Source organism: Micropterus salmoides, unplaced genomic scaffold, assembly GCF_014851395.1.
Source record: "Micropterus salmoides isolate LMB-PRFRI ecotype aquatic unplaced genomic scaffold, ASM1485139v1 Ms_hic_scaffold_1, whole genome shotgun sequence".
NCBI classification, from domain to species: domain Eukaryota; kingdom Metazoa; phylum Chordata; class Actinopteri; order Centrarchiformes; family Centrarchidae; genus Micropterus; species Micropterus salmoides.
In genome coordinates this window covers 43,610,611-43,631,993 of record NW_024040040.1, presented here as the reverse complement: position 1 = coordinate 43,631,993, position 21,383 = coordinate 43,610,611, and the positions used below count along the sequence as shown (strand labels likewise).

General features: G+C 41.0%; 1 protein-coding gene across 2 annotated transcripts in view; it reads left to right on the top strand.

Annotated features, from left to right (window-relative positions):
* ptprn2 (protein tyrosine phosphatase receptor type N2) overlaps nt 1-21,383 on the top strand; it is a 133,883-nt gene that overhangs the window by 6,266 nt on the left and 106,234 nt on the right. The window contains exon 2 of one of the 2 annotated variants that reach the window (XM_038729630.1): nt 15,188-15,238. The exons of the other annotated variant lie outside the window; for it this stretch is intronic. Coding sequence (XP_038585558.1) covers nt 15,188-15,238 — 51 coding nt within the window. The remainder of the gene's footprint in view (nt 1-15,187; nt 15,239-21,383) is intronic. 2 annotated transcript variants of the gene reach the window in all.

Genomic DNA, 21,383 nt, shown 5'->3' with positions numbered 1-21,383 from the left:
TGTTTTATTCAGTTGGTGTTGGGAAAGGGGTCAGTGTGAAGGTCACCTCTGTGTTGCTGAGCTAAGATTTATAATGAGGACAATAACAGGGTAATGAGGATTCTGAAGGCTGCGAGTTGAGCCCAAGAATTAATCTATACGATCTCAGCTGTGATTAAAGTAGTAATGTGTCTGCTTCGTCTTAGGATGATGCTGATTAATACTCCAGACCATTACTCAGGGCTGCAAGGAAACAAAATGACTATCGGGGGGGAAGGCAAGGCAAGGGAGAGATGCTGAAAATCTAATGGGGGAGGTATTGTCCTATTTTTGTAACTAATTGATGACTGCTGTAGTCTGTGAAGTACATTAGTAATAGTTTGGCAAATTTGGCTCACATTCATCAAATTTTATTTTATTTTGCATCTGATACAAACATATTTGGTTCAGGGGACAGCTTATTGCAACTCTTGGAATCAATCACTTCAGAATTCAAGAAAATGAAAGAATGGTTTGACATAAACAGGCAATCAATAAATTTGAGTAAAACTACATTCATGGTATTTTGAAACTGTAAGTCAAACAATCAAGCACAGACACAGATAGAGGGTGTTAACATAGAAAGAGTACAAGAAAATAAATTCCTTGGAGTGATCAAAGATGACAAGATTTGCTGGAAGCCTCACATAAAACACATCAAAACCAAACTGTCTAGAAGTATTGCAGGCCTAGCAAGAGCTAAGCACATTCTGGATCTTAAATGACTTCACATCTTGTACTGCTTACTATTGTTACCTTATTTGAATTACTGTGTAGAGGTTTGGGGAAACACTTATCAACAGTCACTACAGCCACTAGTCATAATGCAAAAGAGAGACATGAGAGTCATTCACAACGTCGGATTTCGGGATCATACAAATTCATTATTTCTACAGTCTAAATTGCTAAAATACCATGATCTAATTGAATATCAAACTGCAGTATTCATGTTCAAAGCAAGAAATAAACTACTGCCTGAGAATATACAAAAGATGTTCTCTGAGAGGGAGGGAGGGTACTATTTAAGGGGAAGGGGAAATTTTAAGACTAGTAGATTTAGAACAAGGAAAAGATTATGTTTATCAATTTGCGGAGTTAAATTGTGGAACAAACTAAATGAGAACCTTTTCAAAAAAATGTACAAAGAAATTTTTTTCAGGAGGTATCACTGTAGTAAAAGTAGAAGTGCTCCTTTGTTTTTTGTTTGTTTAGTTTTTTTGTTGTTGTTTGAATAAGTACATAATCGAGGTTAATTGTTATTTTCTCTTGCATGTTCGAAATAAAGATTTCAAGTCAAATCAAATCAAATTTGGTATGCAGCACTGTACAACCAGTTCTAATGAAAGAAGCTGTTTGTAGCGTCATTCAAACTACCAATATGATTGGCTGGCAGTACTGCTAAACCTTGCCAAACCATAAAGCTGCACTAATCAATGTCTTTATATGAATAATGGATCAAATAGTGACAAACTCCTATGGTGCTTTATAGTGTCTTTAAGCTCAGTGTTTTGGTTTTACGGACAGTGACTTTATTGCTTTGGTTCAGTCTTATCACTCCCATCAGTGTAGTATCCAGCGATAACAGGCACCTGTTTAAAGTGAAAAGGCTGTGATAAACTCACCCAAACAACAGACAAAGGAAGCAACTAGCTAGTGAACATGGTGGCGCAGGTGCATTTTGTTGCTAAAAAGCCAGATATTTTCCTCAAAAGTTGGTAGAGACCAAAAACAGATCTAAAAGTGAATATTGGACTTAAATTCACTAGGTTGCCAAAATCACGACTTCAAAATAGTCTCCTGGTCTTAATGTCGCTCTATGTCTACTGGATGTGTAACTATTTGCCATAACAGTGTTATAAGGTATCATGTCAAAATTGTTGTCCCCCAAGTGGCAAAAAAATTAAACATAATTGATGCAGATTTAAATAACATCTCAAACTAAAAATCCTTCCCAAAACTATACATTTTCATTACACCCCCTGTTTAAGATTAGTTTAAGATTACTGTAACTACCTTTCACTTCACCTGAATGGGGCTGTGAAATCACTGAACAGGCACAAGGATGGCTTGAGCACAACAGAAATGGCATGTCACCTGCATTTGCACACCCACTTTCATCTGCAGGAAAGTAGTGCCAAAACACTGTTGTGCTGTGATGGCGCAAAGTTAACCCTTTCACTTCATCTGGAGGACTGGTGATTTCCCTTAAAGCCAGGTTGTGTTGGTTCACTTTGAGCTCCCTCAGCACATGAGAAAGAGGACACTTAGCTGTTTGACTTTGGTTCTGCACTTTAACTCCTAATCACACCTCAGAAGAGGGGAGAAAATCAAATGTCTGAATCATTCATTGCAGGTCAGAGAAAAGGTCAAGCCAGCCTATTTCTGGGTCCTCCGTTGCCACAGTGATGCTGCCATCTTTAATTCATGGCCGTTGTCTGGGCTGTAGCCTGGAGCTGGCAGCTGAGTGACTGAGAGTGACCTGCCTGCCTGGGAATTCTGAGACAAATTCTCTGGGAAGTCTGTGAGAAATGTGTTTGGTTACACTGCTCTGGATGTCAGGTGGTTTCATGTCAGGTTCAGGCTTCAGTCAAATTACCTGAAAGCCCCATGACTCCCTGCTTCTAGGTCCTACTAATTACTCATGTTGTAAAGTAATTTTAGAATTATTTGCCATAAAGGAAAAGTTTGACATTTAGGGAAATGCACTTATTTGCTTTCTTGCCAAGAATTAGATGCAAACATGTCTATATGAGGCTACAGCTAGCTGCCAGCTAACTTAGCTGAAACAGCTAGCCTGGCTCTGTCCAAAGTATACAAAATCTGGCACTAGCACCCTTAAATCTCACCAATTAACATGTTATATCTCATTTGTGTAAAGACACCAAACTGCCATTTTACAGAGGGTTACATGACTATTTTTCCATCAGCCGAGCAATGTGTTAATTAGTGAGCTTTAGATGTGCTGGTAGGCAGATTTTTGTTACCTTTGGACAGAGCTAGAGGCTAGCTGTTTCCCCCTGCTTCCATTCTTTGTGCTATGCTAAGCTAACTGAGCTGCTGGCTGTAGTTTAATATTTTAGTGTATAGACATGGGAGTGGTACTGATCTTCTTGTCTCACTCTCTGCGGCGTATTTCCCAAAAATTCAAATTTTCCCTCTATGCACAAAATGGACATTTATCTGTAAAATAATATTTTAAAAAACTACAGTGATGTAGCCCGTGGTATTTCTGTGGTGTGAAAATAAATTGACAATAAAAAAGTATTTCCTCTTGAAATGTAGGTGCTGAGAATGTCAGCATTATTTTAACAGCTGTTATAACAAAACCCTTGTTACGTTAAGATGAAAGAGTGCATAAACTTACCACGGCTGAATTGCTGACATGTGATATGCAGCATGTGACAAGAACAGACCTTTTGGAGCAGAGAAAAGCTTGGAGCCATCTTTAATTTTAGCTGGAGAGCACCTTAATGACACAAGCTGTTTAAATCTGCAGACATGATGTCAAGCTGATGCTAATTTGCTTGCAGGTGATGTTCTTCTCTGCTGTCCCTGCTCCAGCCACACTCCCTTTTCAATTCACTTGCACTTTTATTGCCGTTGTCACCAGCTGTACTGTTCTAAAATAGATTTTTTGGCTGACAGTACAGGTGTATGTGTGTGTGTAAAAATGAGTCCGGTGTCCTTGGTCGCGGCTTATAATTATAATAAAAGATATGTGGGTGGCCCCAGAGAGTGAATGAAATATGTCCTGAGCTGCAGTAGGCTCTGGGAGTGGTTGTCCTCGCTGCCAGACTCCCAGCATCCTCCTTGGCCCCTCAGACATCACAGATGGTATCCCGGCACCGGCCAACCACCTGTGAGGGGAAAGTGAACGATCAAGTCTCTGACTTCGTGTTCAGCCTTGGGTTTAGCCTCATCGGGACATATTTAATGTTCCAGGCAAGGTCAGCCAATCAGGGCCAAATGTTCGAGACAGTCTCAAGCAGCTCCTCCAGACTGAAATCTGCTCTGAGATGTGTAATGGATGGCTCGACAGTGTACAGGGGATGATTATCTGAGGTATTAATATGCTTATATTATTTTCTAATTAGAAACTCTCATAATTGCTTTTCCTTAAACAATCTTAAATGAGCTTTTCCCTTGAAACACGCTCCTCTCTGATTTCACACCCCCGAGGGTAGACACCCATGCTGTTATGTCCCCGACACGCTGTGTAGCTGAGATTTTAGCTGAAGGTGAATTGTTCTGTTGTGTGTGAGTGTGTGTATGTTGATCCTTACTTATACAGAAGATGCACTCGCTGTCTCAATTAGTAGTTGGTTGTAGTAAGGCAGGCAGGGGGTATCATGGGAAAGTGTCTCTCTGCCACACCTCCATGGATGGAGGCTTTGGAAAGGTCCAGGCCACAGGTAATAATTTCAGGTTCACATTTCTGCATGCATTTCTGGTTTTTATCCAAATACTCCGTAGCATATTGCTTGTGATTTGTGACAAACTCGCTGCTTTCTCTTATTTCATAGTCTCCTGAGAATACAGGTGTCTGACTACCTATCATGTTAAAAACTATGAAAACGGACTTACTGCATCCATTGACCTTCTGGATTCTCCCTGCATACTTCAGTTGTAAATCAGGCCACGCTGTGCCTATTTTGGGAGGGAAGCTACTGCAAATTTACAGCACCTGTAGTTAGCTCACATCTCTTGCTGCTGCTTATGATGATTTTCATTATCAGTTAATATGACAGTTGTTTGAAGACTGATTGTCAATAAAATGTCCAAAATCCAAAGATGTTTACAGTGAAATAAAACTGACAGAGCAATAAACCCTCTCATTTGAGAGATCTGATTTTTGGCATTTTCCCTTAAAGGGACTATATGTAAGTTTTTCAATGAAATTAATCACATTTTCATTGCCTTATTGTCAGTGGGCTCAAAACTCACTTAGAAATTAAGTACACGCCTGTTTTCTCCATTGCTTGCATCAGCCACTATTCTGATTTTAATGTGGGGACTCCGGGTTGGATTCAGCCCTGTGCGTGCTCCCGAGCCTCTCTCCTACTACAGCGACAACACGGCAGCTAACGACATGCAGTCCACTAACATCATAAGACAACCGGCTCACAGCAAAACACAGGCTCCACGTAAGGATACAAAACAACAATAAAGGTTTATGTGCTGAAGCCCATCAGACAAAACAGGTTCAGATGATGTCGAGTAAGAACAAAGTGAGCATTAGTAAAGCTGGAGAAACAGAGAAAGGTCACATTAGCTTGCCTGCTAATGCCTAGCAGTTGCTAATGTTATCCGGTGCAAAGTTATATCGCTTTCCACATTACTTCACCAAATAACGCGACCTATGTTACTATCCTGTGTACAACTGTTGATGTAGCCTGCAAGACAAGCTATAAAGGCAAAAGGCAAAGGCAGTAGCTTGAACCTGCCACTGTTTGCTGCATAATGTTCAGTTTATGTTTATTGTGGCTTTACCAATACTCAGGTATACAGCTTCTCCACCTCTCCTATCACTAGTTACAGTAAAGTTACTTAGTGCAGTCTAACTGTTATAAACTGTGACACAATATCATTATAATATCCATTCCAACTCACTAATTGTTTCATTATCATCCAATACATGTAGCTGTGATGACATTGCTGAGCCTCCGTTGAGCTAATGATGTAGCACATCTGCTAAATGCAGTAAATGTAACGTTATCATGTAACGAGCATGGATTAGTTCAACCTACAGTTGATAAAATAAAACTATTACTGTAATGTTGCAGTGGGAGTTTACCTGAGTTTCCAGCTCTATCTGTTCTCTCTTTCAGTCTCATAGGAAAGCAAAATCCAAGATGAGATCTCATAGTTGTTTCCTTGTTTTCTCCTAGACACAAATGAGCTGCTTACAATACCAAGGTGAGACCAAAGGCCTTTTCTTCCTCTTCTCAAATTCATCTCAGGAGAAACAACCATATAAAATCTCATTTATGTCTGACTATGATCAAAACAAGAGATCTCTAACTGATCTTAAATAAGTCTAATTTAAGTCTCCTGAACATTGGACCATGAGATCAGAGAAAGAGCTCAAAGAAAACTCAGCTATGACTCCTAGGATCTCATGATTCTTCTCAATTCTGTCTCGGTTTTCTCATATTGGCTTCAGGAGCAAAAAACTCATCTCTGTCTTACTCTGATCAAAACAAGAGATCTCTATAGTATCTTAAATAAGTGTAATTTCAGTCTCCAGAATGTGGATCAGAAAAAAAGCTCCAAGATATTTCTCAGTTTTGTCTTAGTGACCAAACTTAGGGGTTATTTTACTCAAGTACTTTACTTATGTCAAATGTTGAGGTTGAGTATTTTCTTTTTATGGGTGTTTGTACTTTTACTCCCCTTAATTTCAAATCCTTATTATATTTATTGTTAATTATCTGTTACAAGTTACTGAAAAAAATGTAAATACATTTTGACATAAAATAATACACAAAATAATGCACTTTCAAATGTCATGTTTTCTAATTTGTTAAGGTAGTCACAGCCAGCATAACTGGAACACCCAATACTTTGACCTGATGTTTAGAGATTAATTCATTAAGGACCGAATACACGCAAGAACTGAGATACAACATGTATCTTTCATAAAGAATGAGCACTTTTACTTTTGATACTTAAGTACATTCACTGTGGAATACTTTTATACCTTTTACTTGAGTAGAATTTTGAGGACTTTAATTGTGGATATGGTATTTCTCCTCTTCTAAGTAAATGAAAATTGTACTCTATTTCTTTTTTTTTTTTTTTACCTGTCCTGCCGAGCAGCCTGGTATAGAGTATGATGACCTGGATACCATATTGTGCCAGACAGATTTTACTTTAACAAGAGAGTATTAATATACTCCTTTGTCTTTTTATTTTTTATTTATTTAATTATGTATTGATTTGTCACCGGGCTGGACAGGGGGGCAGACACGGGGATAGGGGGGCACAAACAGGCAGCACAGAGAAGGGGGATGGAAGGTGGGGACAACAGGGAACAGCAGAGGGAAACACCAATTGCAGAAAGCAACGAAACCTGCAATAGAACAGAGAGGGGGGCTTGGGGAGGAAAACAACAACAAAAACAAACAATAAAAATAATAATAATAGTAAAAGACAACCAGCCGAACAGCAGCAATAAACAGCTGACATAGTATGACAACTAAGAGAAAAATGAAAACAAGAAACAGTCCAGCACACTAAATAAGCAACACAGCACAGCCACGAGAGCTGGAATAATAACAATTAATTTAAATAAGTTTCTGCTTAGAAAAAGCTTAGAGAAAGAAAAAAAAATAAAAAATCTATCAAAAAAACAAAGACTCCCAGATGCACCGCGATGCAAACGCGGAAGACCCAGACCCAAATGCCAGTTGACAACGTAATGCCGACGGAACGCAAGAAGCGTAACCCGCGGAAGAGCAGCGCCTGGACTGAACGCGGCGTGCACACAACATAGACCAGTGCTCCCCCACCGCCGGGCAGCGAACAACCAAAACGCCCAAATGCAACGCAATAATCAACACCAATGTCCAAGTGACGAGCCCAACGCGCACACTGCGAGCATGGCGACACCCAATGCCCAGCAGCCCCCTGCGAATCCCGCGTGCGAGGTTGGGCAAACGAGAGAGAGCAAGCGGAATAACATGACAGCGGAAGCCAGCGGAGAGAAACACCAGCAGCAAACGCGCTGCACAGGTCACCATGCACCCGCCAATAAAAGTCCGCCGTCCCCGCAACCGCCAGAAAAAATGCCAGCCAACATCCCCCATGCCCAGCACGCCCCCCCCGTCTGCCGTGCAACAACAGCCAAACCAGCAACGAGGCAAAATCAACCAGCTCAGCTGTATGCCACCACCAACCCACCCACTCTTCAAGGGCCGAGAACTCCAGGCACAAGCCCAGAACAAACCGGAGCACAGCCCTGCCCCGCACCCACACTGCACATCCCGAAAACTAACTATATACCTCAGTATCCAGAGGGGTCCAACAACTGGCCGACAGAGAAATGGGTAAGCATGGATCCGAGGCCAACGAAGCAAAACAGGGACGCAAACTGGTCCCTCCAAGCCAACAAGGAAATGCCTCCCCCGGACTCCAATGCACAAACTAAACGGCCAGCAGCAATTCAGAGACCCTGCCCAGGGAAAAAGCACAATGTATCAAGATGCATCGTCAATCGCCCTACAATCCCACCGCAGCCCTCCAAACCGCAACCGGATCAACCCGCGCAGAGACCCTCACCCCCAGAAGCCAGGACACCCCGCGACCCCCCAAAGCGCAAAGGACTCCAGACCGCATGTCCCGGGGGAAGCTGTACCCCGGGACAGCAGAAAGCCGTGCCGTGAATCTCCCTGCCACCAGGGAGCAATAACGCAGGAGAACCAGGTCAATGGTCCCCCAGCCCAGCCAGAGGCATCTCTCCCCAGAGTGCAGGCAGTGCCAGCAGCCCCCGAGGCCGATCTCATCCCTGGACAGGGGCCCTGCCCCCCCAGTCAAGCACCCCCAAGGAGGAGCACCAAAACCTACCCCGACAACACCAGCCATGCGCCCCAGAGACTCCCGAATGCCCCCACTGTGAGAGAGCTGGCAGGGGGAAGCAGCGGGAGCCCCACCCCTGCCGAAGAGGTGAGGAGAGGAGACAACGTGCCCCCAGGCCCAGGGACACACCACCCGCCCAGAAATGAGCAAAAGCCACAAGCCTGAGTCCCCAGATCCCTAGGTCAAGAGCAGGCCCACACGCCAGGGAAGCCACGACCACCCCAGATCAGGCAAGGCCGTCACCAACCCAACAGCAACCCAGACGCCCGGGGCTCCAGGGGCAGGATACGAGGCCAATGAGAATCTCCACCACTCCTTCAACCCCTCTGCCTGCCTCTGTAAATGTATTGTTTTGTGTTGGATGCATGTCATGGATTGTGAAGTGTTGTATGGTGGAGTAAAGATAAGGTGTGTGGTAACTAAGGTGCAGTTAAAATTGGAGGGTAGTTGTGACAGAGGCACCCCACAACTGTCAGGTAGTGGAGCCTCCCATCGTGCCCCTCCTACCCCCCAAGCCCTCTGTGTCTAATGTGTAATTAAAATTGAGGGGCGGCCAGTGGGGGAGGAAGAAGGGCGAGGCCGCAATAAAGCAGCCCCACCCACCAAATGCCCTGCAGCCTGCCCGCCCCCCAGAGTCCTAAGGGTGTATGTTGTGAGACATGACCAAAGGGGGAAAGGTGAAGGAGGTCATAGGCAGGCTAGAATGGTCCTCCTCACTGGGACCAGATTCCTGACTGGCCCCATCATTCATTCAGTCCCGTCCCCCACCCCCCTAAGCAGGAGGACGCCAGGTCCCTCCAGCCCAGGGCTTATAGCAAGAGCCCCTCTAGCACCGGCAGCACCCCAGACTCAGCGACAACCCCGCCCAGCCCCAGGACGGGTCCAGGGGGGCCCAGCCCCCCCAGCACGCAGACCTGTAAATTGTACTCTATTTAAAGACAATCAGTCCTTCCTTGTTAATTTTAGCTGGATGGCGCAGCGGCAGTGTTGTAGCCCAGCAGGTGCGGGGTTCAAATCCAGCTCAGGGCCTCCAGCATAGTTCTCCAAGCACAGACAGTAATGTGATACAATCAAGCTCACAAACATCTCCCAGAGCTCCCAACTGCTTTTTAGGAGCAATAAGCAAGACATTAATGAACTCAAAAAGATGTACTCAAGATGAACTCAATGATGAGATCTCATCTGTTACTTTCATTTACCCTATTGTAATCTCAATTCAGAATCCATTTGTCTTACCCAAGTCTCAAAACCTCAATCTCTCTTCATCTCATCCTTTTCTCCTAAGGGGTTTTAGGAGCAACAATTCAGATTGGAGTGATCTCAAAAAGATATACTATTGAGATTTCTCAAGAGTTAAAGAAAAGACTAATCTGAGCAAAAGATTTTTCCTCTGGGGAGCCGCTGTCACTATGCCTTTTTTCTGAGCTGAATGAAAGGTACGGCACCGGTGTTGATCTACCTCTGACATGGGAACTTGAAGTAACAGAGCCTGAACATGTCTGGAGAAAAGCCACAACCTGCATGCTGGTGTTCCTGCGTTTATTGTGGAATTTCTGTATGAAAGTGGTTGTTTCGGATTATGCTCGCTAACGAGTTCAAGCAAGCACACGTACGAGCACACACCTGGTTGCAATCTTTGAACCACACCGCTAGTGGCTGCTGAAAACTACACATTTATCTAGAGCTGCATAAATCAGTCAATTTTGAATATATGCAATACATTTATTAATAAGTCGATTATCTAAAAAGAAATTGGTTTTCTTAGTCTGTGATCGTGAACTAAATATGTTTGGGTCTGTTGGTCAGACAAAACAAGCAATTTGAAGACATCATCATGGGCGGGGGAAATCTATGATGGGCATTGTTTACTGTTGCTGACATTTCACAGACCAAACAATTAATCGATTAATTGAGAACATTAATCGCTAATGGAAATAATTGTTAGGTACCGCTCCACTGCCATCAAAATTGCTGTTAATTAATTTCCTGCGGATTAAATGACTCATCAACTAACTGACTGTTTTACTGTAGCACTACTCAAATGATATCCCACAAGGGTGATTGATTATTTTCCTAGAATCTTTCATATTTGCTAAACATTTATCACCATACATTGAAATAAAGATTAGGCTACACATGGAACTGGTTGAGGTTCAAGTGTGAGTATAAAGTCCTATTTGCACAGGATGAGTATTAGCAGGGGACCTCATGTGTTTTTTTTGTCTGTATTTTACTCACATTTACTGACAATATCTGCTCGATATGATCAGGTCTCTGCGTAACATCTGCTTCTTGAAAGACGAGTAAATGTTACGTTACGTTTCTATTACTAGGCTGCCACATAAAAGCTGTTAATCCCATATAAATATGTTCCTTACTGCATGCTGCCGTGCTACATGATGCAGGTGATCCATGTCATCATCTTTCGAGATTTTCCACTTCTGGATTTGAGCTTGCTCTTTCTGCGAATATGTTTCCGTGTTGTGTAGCGAGATGAGCCTCCTGAATTTGCACCCAAATTATTGTCAAAACTTTTTTTTGTAATTGCCAATGCAGAGAAAGAGGCAGAAGAAAAAAAAACTTGCTCAAAAAACACTCTCTCCAAATCAAATCACAGAGATGCTGATTCTTCTCGGGATTATTTATTATGACATGACCTCTGTGTCTGGCGAAATACGTTGGTAATTTGTGGTGGAATATTTACTTTACAAATTACGGTAATGGCAGATTCTCACGAGATTAATATCACAGACGACCTCCAAAATTATTACAAATTACTAGAGGTCCAGAGGGTAACACTAGTTCGCATGGGAAATCACACTGAAATCATCTCTGTTGATCGACTGAATCCCACTGAGGCTGTACTCACTGGACTCGACAGTCAGTTTCCCATTGATGAGCTTCTGTGATTGATCCAGGATGAGGTTGACATGGCAACAGAAGGCTCAACTGCACACTGAGCGTAGTGTTTTTGGAAAAGTTTTTTTTTTTGTGAAATCATCTTGTACAGACAGAATTACACAAGTCAGTGTGGCTATTCTTTGTCAGGGCGCTTCATTAAGATTTGGCCTGGACCCTTTTTTTTCCACCAGCTTTCTTCCTCAGCCACGACGAGTCTAGCATCCTTTTTTTTTTTTTGCCTGAGGTAATCAGCAGCATCCACTGTGATTGCATTTTAATTAAAAGGCGCCATTTTAATCATCTCTGGCATGGTGTTGGAGAAAGGGGATGTGGCGTTATGAATCCTATGTCCCTGCCTAACACACACACACCATGTCTGACTAACTATGCTTGGCTGGATGCTTCATTAAATGGAAGGTCGTAATTAATATTGAGAGCTGACAAGGCCTCCCAGAGAACACGATGAATTAAGCAGGGAAGTGATGAGGAGGTGAAGTTGAATGGACTGACACTAATTGCAGAGCGCTGAGATGTTTGATCCTCAGGGACTGCGTGGCTCTTTCAGCTCCAAGTGACCACTCTGGATAAGTTTAGTCTTATATGTTTTTGTTGTCGTCTTCAAGATAAATCTAAATTATGGGTATGTAAGAATGGATGGTGTACGGAAAAGTCCAAACTAGGCCTGCAACTAATAATTATTGTCATTATCAGTTAATCCACAGATTATTCTCTTGAAAAATCAATTGATCGTTTGGTCTATAAGACATTCAGGCAACATCTTTAAATCCCCTTTTCACTTTCCTAAACCCAAATATATTCAGATTTCTGACACATACCATAAAGAAAAATGGAAAGGAGTGTCATTAAGGATCTGCTTGGGCAGGAATTTTGGAACTAAATACTTAAATCCATGTGCCTTTTTCAACCAGCAGCTTCATTTTAGTGTTAAGGTTAGTGCAAAATGAAGCTTAACCAGTCCATGAAAATGAGGGTTTTATAGGGTATAAAATTATAGTCAGGTATAAGTTGTCGGAAAAGGCTTTTGTGGTCTTGGTTTTCGAGCAGTAAGTTGGTTCTCTTCCGTTCAGGATATTCTACCTTTTAGTTTTGTACTGGTGAGCTGAGTGACCCTACAGCTCTGTTGTGATGCCTCACTCTACATCATTAAATAGCCATTTTGCTGACATATTGAAGCCATTACCTCCAAACGGTGTCATTCCATGAAATCTACCCTCAGCTTCCAAACAAAATGGCTGCATATCGTGTCTGTACACTCAAGTTATCACGCAGACTAGATTTTAATAATCAGAGCAGAATAATGATCCTAATGATGGATCTGCAAAGAAGAAACTTGAAAAAACTTGAACTGAACTGAAAAATTCCTGTCTCATCCACACCTGTCCTGATTGTCTGCGTGAATTGATTAGCAGACTTCTTGCACCAATCTCTTCTCATTATCAAAGAGGTCTGACAGAGGCCTCTCCTCCTACTCAGCCTGTTCTTTTTTCACGGTCATGAGCTGCTCATTGCTGTCCATCAAGGCCACCGGGCCATGAGGGCGCATCCAATTACGTCACTCCAACTGATGAGCTGAGGGAGGGAAAGATAAAAGACTTGAAGAAAGGGGGCTGAGGGTTGGCCTAGTTGTTTATGGATTGTTGTAAACACCATCAACTGTATGAGCCTGTTAAGACTGCACAAACCCAAATACAATGTTCTCAGGTCTGTCTTGTTGTCTGGGCTCGTTTTGACCATGAATGTGCGACTACATTCGCTATAAGACAGAAAATAACACTTCAAGAGGAATTTTCACCCCACAGACACATTTCTTTCCCTCAACTCAAAATGTGGAGGATCACCTGTGCAGATTGGCAAGCAGAACAGTCCTCCGCTTGCTGCAACTCCCACATGTGAAATTTGAACACAGGGGCGAGCTACCCATAATGCTCCTGCCATCTGTTCATTTATTAGTCTGGAACAACCAGCCCTATAGTCCAAGTGTTAAAGTTCATTAATATTCATACAACATTCATATATGGAAGTGTTGCCCATGGAGTTGGGGTATTAGTGTCAGAGACACTAGGCATAGGAGAAGTCGCACTAATTGATGATTGATGGCTCTGCCATTAGCAGCACGGCCCGCAGCCAGAGTCAACGCAGTACTAAGCTGTACTTTTATAGAACAGTGACAGATATTGTGATGTTAGGCTAACTTTGTACTGTAATTTAGTACATTTTCTGTTTCCATTCAGCCGTCTGTTGTATGTATATAATATATACAGTATATGCTTATGGAATCCATTTATATCCACTATCAAGTATTGAAGTATATCTGCTGGACTTCTCCCATCTTAGGTTGACTGTAATTTATATGATCAAATCAGGCTGCTGTTCAGTTTGACATTTTGGGATGTACACTTACTCGCTTTCTTGCTGAGAGTTAGATGGGAGGATTGATGCCACTTTCATATCATACAGTAAATCTAAAGCTACAACCAGCAGTGTGTTAGCTTAGTTTAGCTTACAGACTGGAAACGGGGGGAAACAGCTAACCTTACTCTATCTAAGACTTACAGAACCACAAATTGTCGTTTTTACCCTTTGGTGTATGCACTGATGAAACAAACAACAGATTAACAGGAACTAGCAGCTAAGCAGCTGCTAGGTGTAGCTTAGTTTTTAACTGTGAGTGGTTTGTAACTTTGAGTGGTATCCAGTGGTGGGCGAAGTACACCAAACCTTTAGCAAGGGTACAGATACCCTTGCTACTTGTTGTCAATTTAAATTGACAACAAGTAGAAGTTGTCAATCTAAATTTCTACTTGAGTCAAAGTACGAAAGTAGCTGCTTTTAAAAATACTTAAGCATCAAAAGTAAAAAGTACTAATAGTATGGTTATGTTTGTCAGTACAAAGCTCAAAATTATTACATTAAAATAATTAAAACGAAACGCAGCAAAACTTCACATTTGTGAAAGTGGAACTAAACAACAACAATTAACTGTTCATTTCAATGTCAGTCTAATAATCGTGTCAGCTGTACTATAACTATAAAACATTGGGTAGTTTATTTTATAATGAAGCTTATTTTATAAACTCTTCATATGTTTTGTGTGTCAAATTTGTAATTTGTACAGTAACTAGTAACTAAAGCTGTCACATAAATGAAGTGAAGTAAACAGTACAATATCTCCCTCTGAGAAGTGGAGTAGAAGTAGAAAGCGGCATGAAAAGAAAGTACTCAAGTTAAGTACAAGTACCTCAAATTTGCACTTAAGTACAGTACTTGAGTAAAGGTACTTACTTACTGTCCACCACTGGTGGTCTCAATCTTCTCATTACCTCTCAGCAAGAAAGCCAATAAACATGCTTCTCCAATGTCAAACTGTTTCTTTAATCTTTATTTATTTGATTAATGTGTAATATATGTTTGAACCACAATAATAGTGAAAACATGCCTGTCACAATGGTGACATATTGAAAGTGCTAGTTGTGTCCATGTTTTTGTTTATTGACTAATCATTCATTGACTAATCATATTAATCGTATGTCTTACTAATTGTAGCATAGTATGTCTTGTGTTCATAATCCAAGTTGGAAGTCTTGTTTATTAAAACCATGTTGAAACCAATGTGTGAGGAATTGTCACGTGTTGAGCAAAATATACATTTTCCCTCTTCTCTCACCTCCAGGTTGCCTGTTTGAAGACGAGCTCTGTACACCGTATGAGTTCTGCGTCAACGGTATGTCAGACTCAGAGAGTCGTGTACACCCACCACACCTCGTTATATTGTACATCATCCCTGTGGTACACAACCATCATCGACCCAACACAGTGCTAATGCCGGCCCGGTTATTTTTAGTCATTCAGGGATTTATAGATAGATCACAGCATGTTTCAGCTCAGTTACAACGTATGAGTCATGTTTAAGAAAAGCATATAATGTCTCATCTCATTCATCGAACTAACTACAAGGCTTATGATCAATACCAGTAGCATGTTTTCCCCTCTTTATAAGTTTTTTTTGTGCCAATCGGTCACGACCTCATCTGCAAACCGTCATGTCTTGTGAACGTGGATGTGTATGTGCCAGCGGTTGCCATGACAACGTGTCACCTGACGAATGGAGGGGAAATGTCGGGGGTTTTCACAGTGTGGCATTCAGCAGAATCACACAGCGGGCTTTTCATTTTGAAGGGGATTGATAGCATGTCAATATCGAGGATCGTCGAAAGGTTAATGTATTCTCCCACAGTGGAAGGTTTCAACGCAGGATACCATATTGTGCTTACATGTGCATACTGGGGATCCACTTCTATCCCAGTGCGTGTTTGTTTTTTTGCCTCACAAGCATAATGATTACATGCCTGCGCTTTGAGGTTGTTTGTTTTGTTTGACTGAGTTTTGCTCGCTTCCTTTACTAATATACTAATACTTGAATATTAATATGTCAATAAGAAGAGGAGGATGAAATTGACCTGAGATAAAATTATGTTTGGTGTCTGTGACGAGTTATGTAGGTAAATTAGTGTAAGATACTACATAGTTTCCGTACTGCTTTGTTCATTACTAACCTAACTTCATCTTTTTCCCGTGACAATATCAGTTTTAATGTTTTAATTCCCATAGTGTAGTTTTATCAGGGCTGCAATGGACAATTACTTTTATTATAGATTATTTTCTAAATTAATCAAGTCATATGATTTATTTTTAAGATGTCGGAAAATAGTAATTTCCCAGATCCCAAGGTGACATCCACAAATTACTTGTTTGTCCAATCAAAAGTCCAAAACCAAAGATATTCAATCTACTATTATATTGACATGTCAAAATATTTGGCAATACATTTTCTCTCAGTCAACTAATTGATTAATCGATTATTAAATGTTCACCAAATGCTTAGCAGCAAGACGACAACTTAAGTCAAATAAAAACAAACAAATAATGAAAATCAATTCAAGAAATTTATAAATAAAGCAGGTAAATTAGGAATAAAAGCATAAAAAATGAACAATTCTGAATAAAAGTATTTTAAAAAAAACAATAGGCATATTGCACAGAGAACTAATGAATAACAGAAACTATGTCTTAATTATAAATATCAGCAAGCTGAGGAAAAGAGATGGATTTTAAAGAAATAGTTTGACATTTTTGGGGATCACAGTTATCTGCTTTCTTGGCAAGAGTTAGATGAGAAGATTGATACCACTCCCATGTTTGTACAGTAAACACAACGCTACATCTAGCAGCTGGTTAGCTTAGCTTAGCATAAATACTTGAAACAGGGGGAAACTGACTGGCTCTGCACAAATGTTTTATTTCTGAGCTAGGCTAGTTTCACCCTTTTTTAACATTTAACATTATGCTAAGCTAAGCTAACCGTCTGCTGGGTGTAGCTACATTTAGTATACAGACATGAGAGTGGCATCAATCTTCATATCTAACTATTGTTTTAAGATGGGTTATAAAGACCTCTGTGAAGAGTGGGTGGATATCTAATGGTGGGGTGAAGTCGGTAGTCTTTGTGGCATGTTAGAGAAGAGGAGATCTCTGCCCTTATTTCCATATTAACCCAGTTAAGGAGGAAACAGGGAAGGACAAGGCAGCTCAGAAGATAAATGTAAAAAACTCACTTTAATTACACAGACTGTACTGGTACAGAGGGAAGCTGGGTGTAGCCTAATAGAGGGAAATTGCTGACAGAAAAACCTGCAGAGGCAGAGAGGAATGTCGTGGTGAGTGTGGAAGTTTCTTATTACCTGAGACTATCATGCAAGCTATTATGTGGCTGGTCATTTCTTTGAGATTTAATGTTTCTTTTTTCCCACATCTTCCCATCATCTATTTTATTTTATTTATTTTTAACCACTTTGGCCCAAGGAGCAACACTCGCATTATCCCTCTCACACTGAAATGTAATTAGAGGCCCTATGCTCAATAAAGGAAAATGTATACAGACAAGAAAGACTAATGTTGGATTAATGTTGTACCTAATATGCAAGTAATGAGACATAATTTAGTTGCTTCATAACACTCTACGAATATTCAATCTACGCTCTGTCATTCTCCATTGGACTCCTGATGAGCAGCAGCCACGGCACAGGCAGAGGATGAGTGGGAGTAACTAGGTCTGCCACTTCAACTCATCCCCGGGTCCCTGAAGGAGTAACCTGGTTTATTCCGGACTGGGCCAACCATGCTCTTCCTCACCCGTGCTGTTGCCATGCAAGGTGGCAGAGGGGAGGAAATGGTTGCATTCAGTGCATATAAAAAAAGAAGCATTCACATCCCATCTGTTTTCAAGTTTTATTATTTTACAACACTGAATCAGAGATTTAATGTGGCTTGTTTTTTTATACTGATCAACAGAAAAATACCTTTTTTTATGTCAAAGTGAAAACAAATCTGATTTTTATTCATTACCAATATATAATACAAAATATACATTTACACAAGGATTCCTTACCGGCCACTTTATTAGGTACACCTGTTCAATTGCTTGTTAACACAAATTGCTTATCAGTCAGTCACGTGGCAGCAACTGAATGCATTTAGGCATGTAGATGTGGTCAAGACAACTTGCTGAAGTTCAAAACGAGCATCAGAATGGGGAAGAAAGGGAAAGAGTAACTCAAATAACCACTCGTTACAACCTAGGTATGCAGAATACCATCTCTGAACGTACAACACGTCAAACCTTGAAGCAGATGGGCTACAGCAGCAGAGGAACACACTGGGTGCCACTCCTGTCAGCTAAGAACAGGAAAGTGAGGCTAAAATTCACACAGGCTCACCAAAATTGGACATTAGAAGTTTGGAAAAATGTTTCCTGGTCCGGTGAGTATTACAAGAATTACAAGTGCTGTGACAATGTTAAGAATTATCCCCTCAGACAGTAAATCAGAGGTCTCAGTGACATCCTCAAGGCACAAAGTCTTTCTCAACTGTCAACGAAACGGGCATGTTGGCAGAAGAACAATACAATACTCTTACTGCAGTAGTCATACAATAAAAATAATCTAGAAAAAATTTGATAATTCTTGCACTAATAATCTGAATGGTTCTTTTATAAACACCGTCAATTGTATTTGTAGTGTTGCAGATACCGCAAATACAACTGTAGATCAATGTAAGCATTTAAAAATATAGTTTTCATGCGGGGCAGCTTGTCAGATATTTATTTGGCATACATCAAGAGGCCTGCTGTTTGCTGTTGGCAGTGCCTGTCAACCGTGTGACAGAATGCAGCATGAGAGCAGGTGACATTTTTGATCTCTTCATTCATGCGTAATCTCAGGGGCAATTCTGTAATACTGCTGCCTTTAAATGACCTGACTGTTTTATCCAGGTGATTACTCTGCCGGTGAAATAAAGTCCCGTTGAGAGAGTCAACCTCTCTCTCTCTCGCGCTCTCGCTCTCTCTCTCTCTCTCTGCCATCGGTGACGTGCACGCTCTTCTCTGTCCTCTCTTTGGGGGATGCAGTCAGAGATTCCAGCGGTCGCATGACATGATGTATCCATTGAGGAGGGGGCCCCGTGTTCTGGATCAGATGCCAATGATTGGCTTTATCTCTCCCAGAAACTTTCCTAAACAAAAATTGCATATTGAGCATATATGGCACATTAGGGTTCGAAACAAAATATGATCGAAATAGCAATATGGCCACATGCAATATACCCAAATTGTAGAAGCTAAAATCTTTTGGAGGTAAAATATATAATAAAGTACTATATTGCTGCAGAGATGCCCCTGGCCTACAGATCTTGTTCTCCAGATGTAAGACAACATGTTTGTTTGGTACACACCCCAAAAAGTCGCATCATCATGATTTTAAAAATTAGTACTTTATGTTTTATATTTTTATTTTTATTTAATTTAGATAAATATCTAAATATTTCCTCATTAAATCTACTTTGTTTGTTCTTAAATCTGTTACCCTGTTGAAGACAGTAAAACCAGAGTCGTGAATTCTTTTTATAGGGTACGAGTAGGAAAAAGGTCCTTCAATTTCTTCTTCTTCTTCTGTAGCTGTTGTTGTGTTGGTGTATTACCATCTTCCATATATCATTTGATCTTCTGCTGTCATGTCTCATTTTGGAAGCAACCTCTTCAAATCTTTACTTCCACTTCAGGGGAATACTTTGTCAGAGGTTCTGCAAGGATATGTGTTTACCCTGAGACCGGAAATGCATTTTAATTTGATGCACCTCTCAGGAGTCTGTGGCTTACTGCTATGATAAGCTAAACTAAAGTACAGCGGATAAGTGCTACATGTTTCCCAGAGGGCACTGGTTGGCTCCTATTAAACACTTAACCAAAAGTGTTATATCGATTGGTGGTTATCTTGCCTCCACTTGGGCCAATATTGTCTGAAACGTCTGCACTGTATTTTAGATTTAAACGATTTAGGTGATGCTCCTATCGATCGACGCTTGCAACAAGTTCAACTGCAGCATAAACACTTTAAGTAACCACCGCAAAGATCTATAATCCCAAGCAATCTGCATGGGCAGAGGAAGAGCGCCAAAGAAGTCGGTGCAAATCCAAGAATAAGTGGATATCGGATATGAGACTGTACAAAAGGTTTAACAAACAGACTGCCGCTCTTTGGTGGCAAATAGGTGGGGCTTTAACAGGAGACGTAAACAGATATGTTAAAAATACATGTAATAATAGACCTAATTTATATTCCACAGCCAAACTGATTAGGCAGCATGTTTTGATGTAGCTCTTAGAGTACATGCACATTGCAGTGTGTGCATAAATGTAATTATCATTTCAAAGCCACAATTTTCACATAAAAAAGACCTGAATAGTGTGTAAACACTTCATTAATCATATCCTCATCACTTTAGCTTTTGGTTCGGTTCTTTTCTGTATTAGCAGACTACATCTGGCTGTTCCCAGTGCTTTGATTTGGGCCTATTCATTTTCACGACATGAGTTGCACAGCTAATACACCTGTTCTAGTACGTCTCAATTTGTCTCCTGGATCCGTCCTCCCCTCCTTCCGACGTACAGTCTTTTAGAAATGCCTTGCTGACTGTCAGCTTTAGTGTTTGCTCCTGTTATCCCAGAGCATTCGCTTTCACAGTTTAAATAGCTTTAGCAGCTGCCGGGTGTCGCGCTGTCTGTCACAGTGGGAGGAGAGACGGTGTCTGGATTTAAAGCTCTTTACCTTGTTTTTTTTTTTTTGGGGCTGAAAATCTCTTTCTTAATTCCTGTCAACATGAAGCTTATCTAGACATAGCTTCTCTTTAGTGAGAATGTCACTGATGTGTCGGATTGTACATCTAATTATTGATTTATTCATTCTCTGGCCTGTTTTATGCATTATTGATTGCATAGATTGAGGTTCATTTGCATTGCACTTGCCATTTGTTAATCACAGTGACAGCATTAGTCTTGTCTTGCAAGGAGGCACAAATTGATCTATTGTCAACTTAATATTTCCTTAAAACCTGACATATGATCATTAACATATCACTTTGTTCTGCCTTGCTTGATAGACTTTGCGTCATTCCCAAATAGCCTTGAATGTGTTGGACCTACATAGATCTCTTTCACTAATGCTGTCTGATATTTGATTGCGCTGCATTTCTGTTATCGTCAGATTTAGACAACCCTTCATGTACCAGACACATGCTGCGCTCCCCCAAGCCTGAAATTAAAATCTTTTTAGCTTTTTTTTTTTTGAGCCATTGTTGCTTGTCTTGATAATCTCAGTTTTGTGAATACACACTATAAAGTGACAGAGCAGTGCTTGGTGATTCATCATGCGTGTGGCTCCGAATGGTTCAGCATCACCTCCATAAATCAGTCAGCTCTTATGTTTGTCAAACAAGGATTTCTTTGTTGTAAAAAATAACTCCTGTGTGTTGCTGTG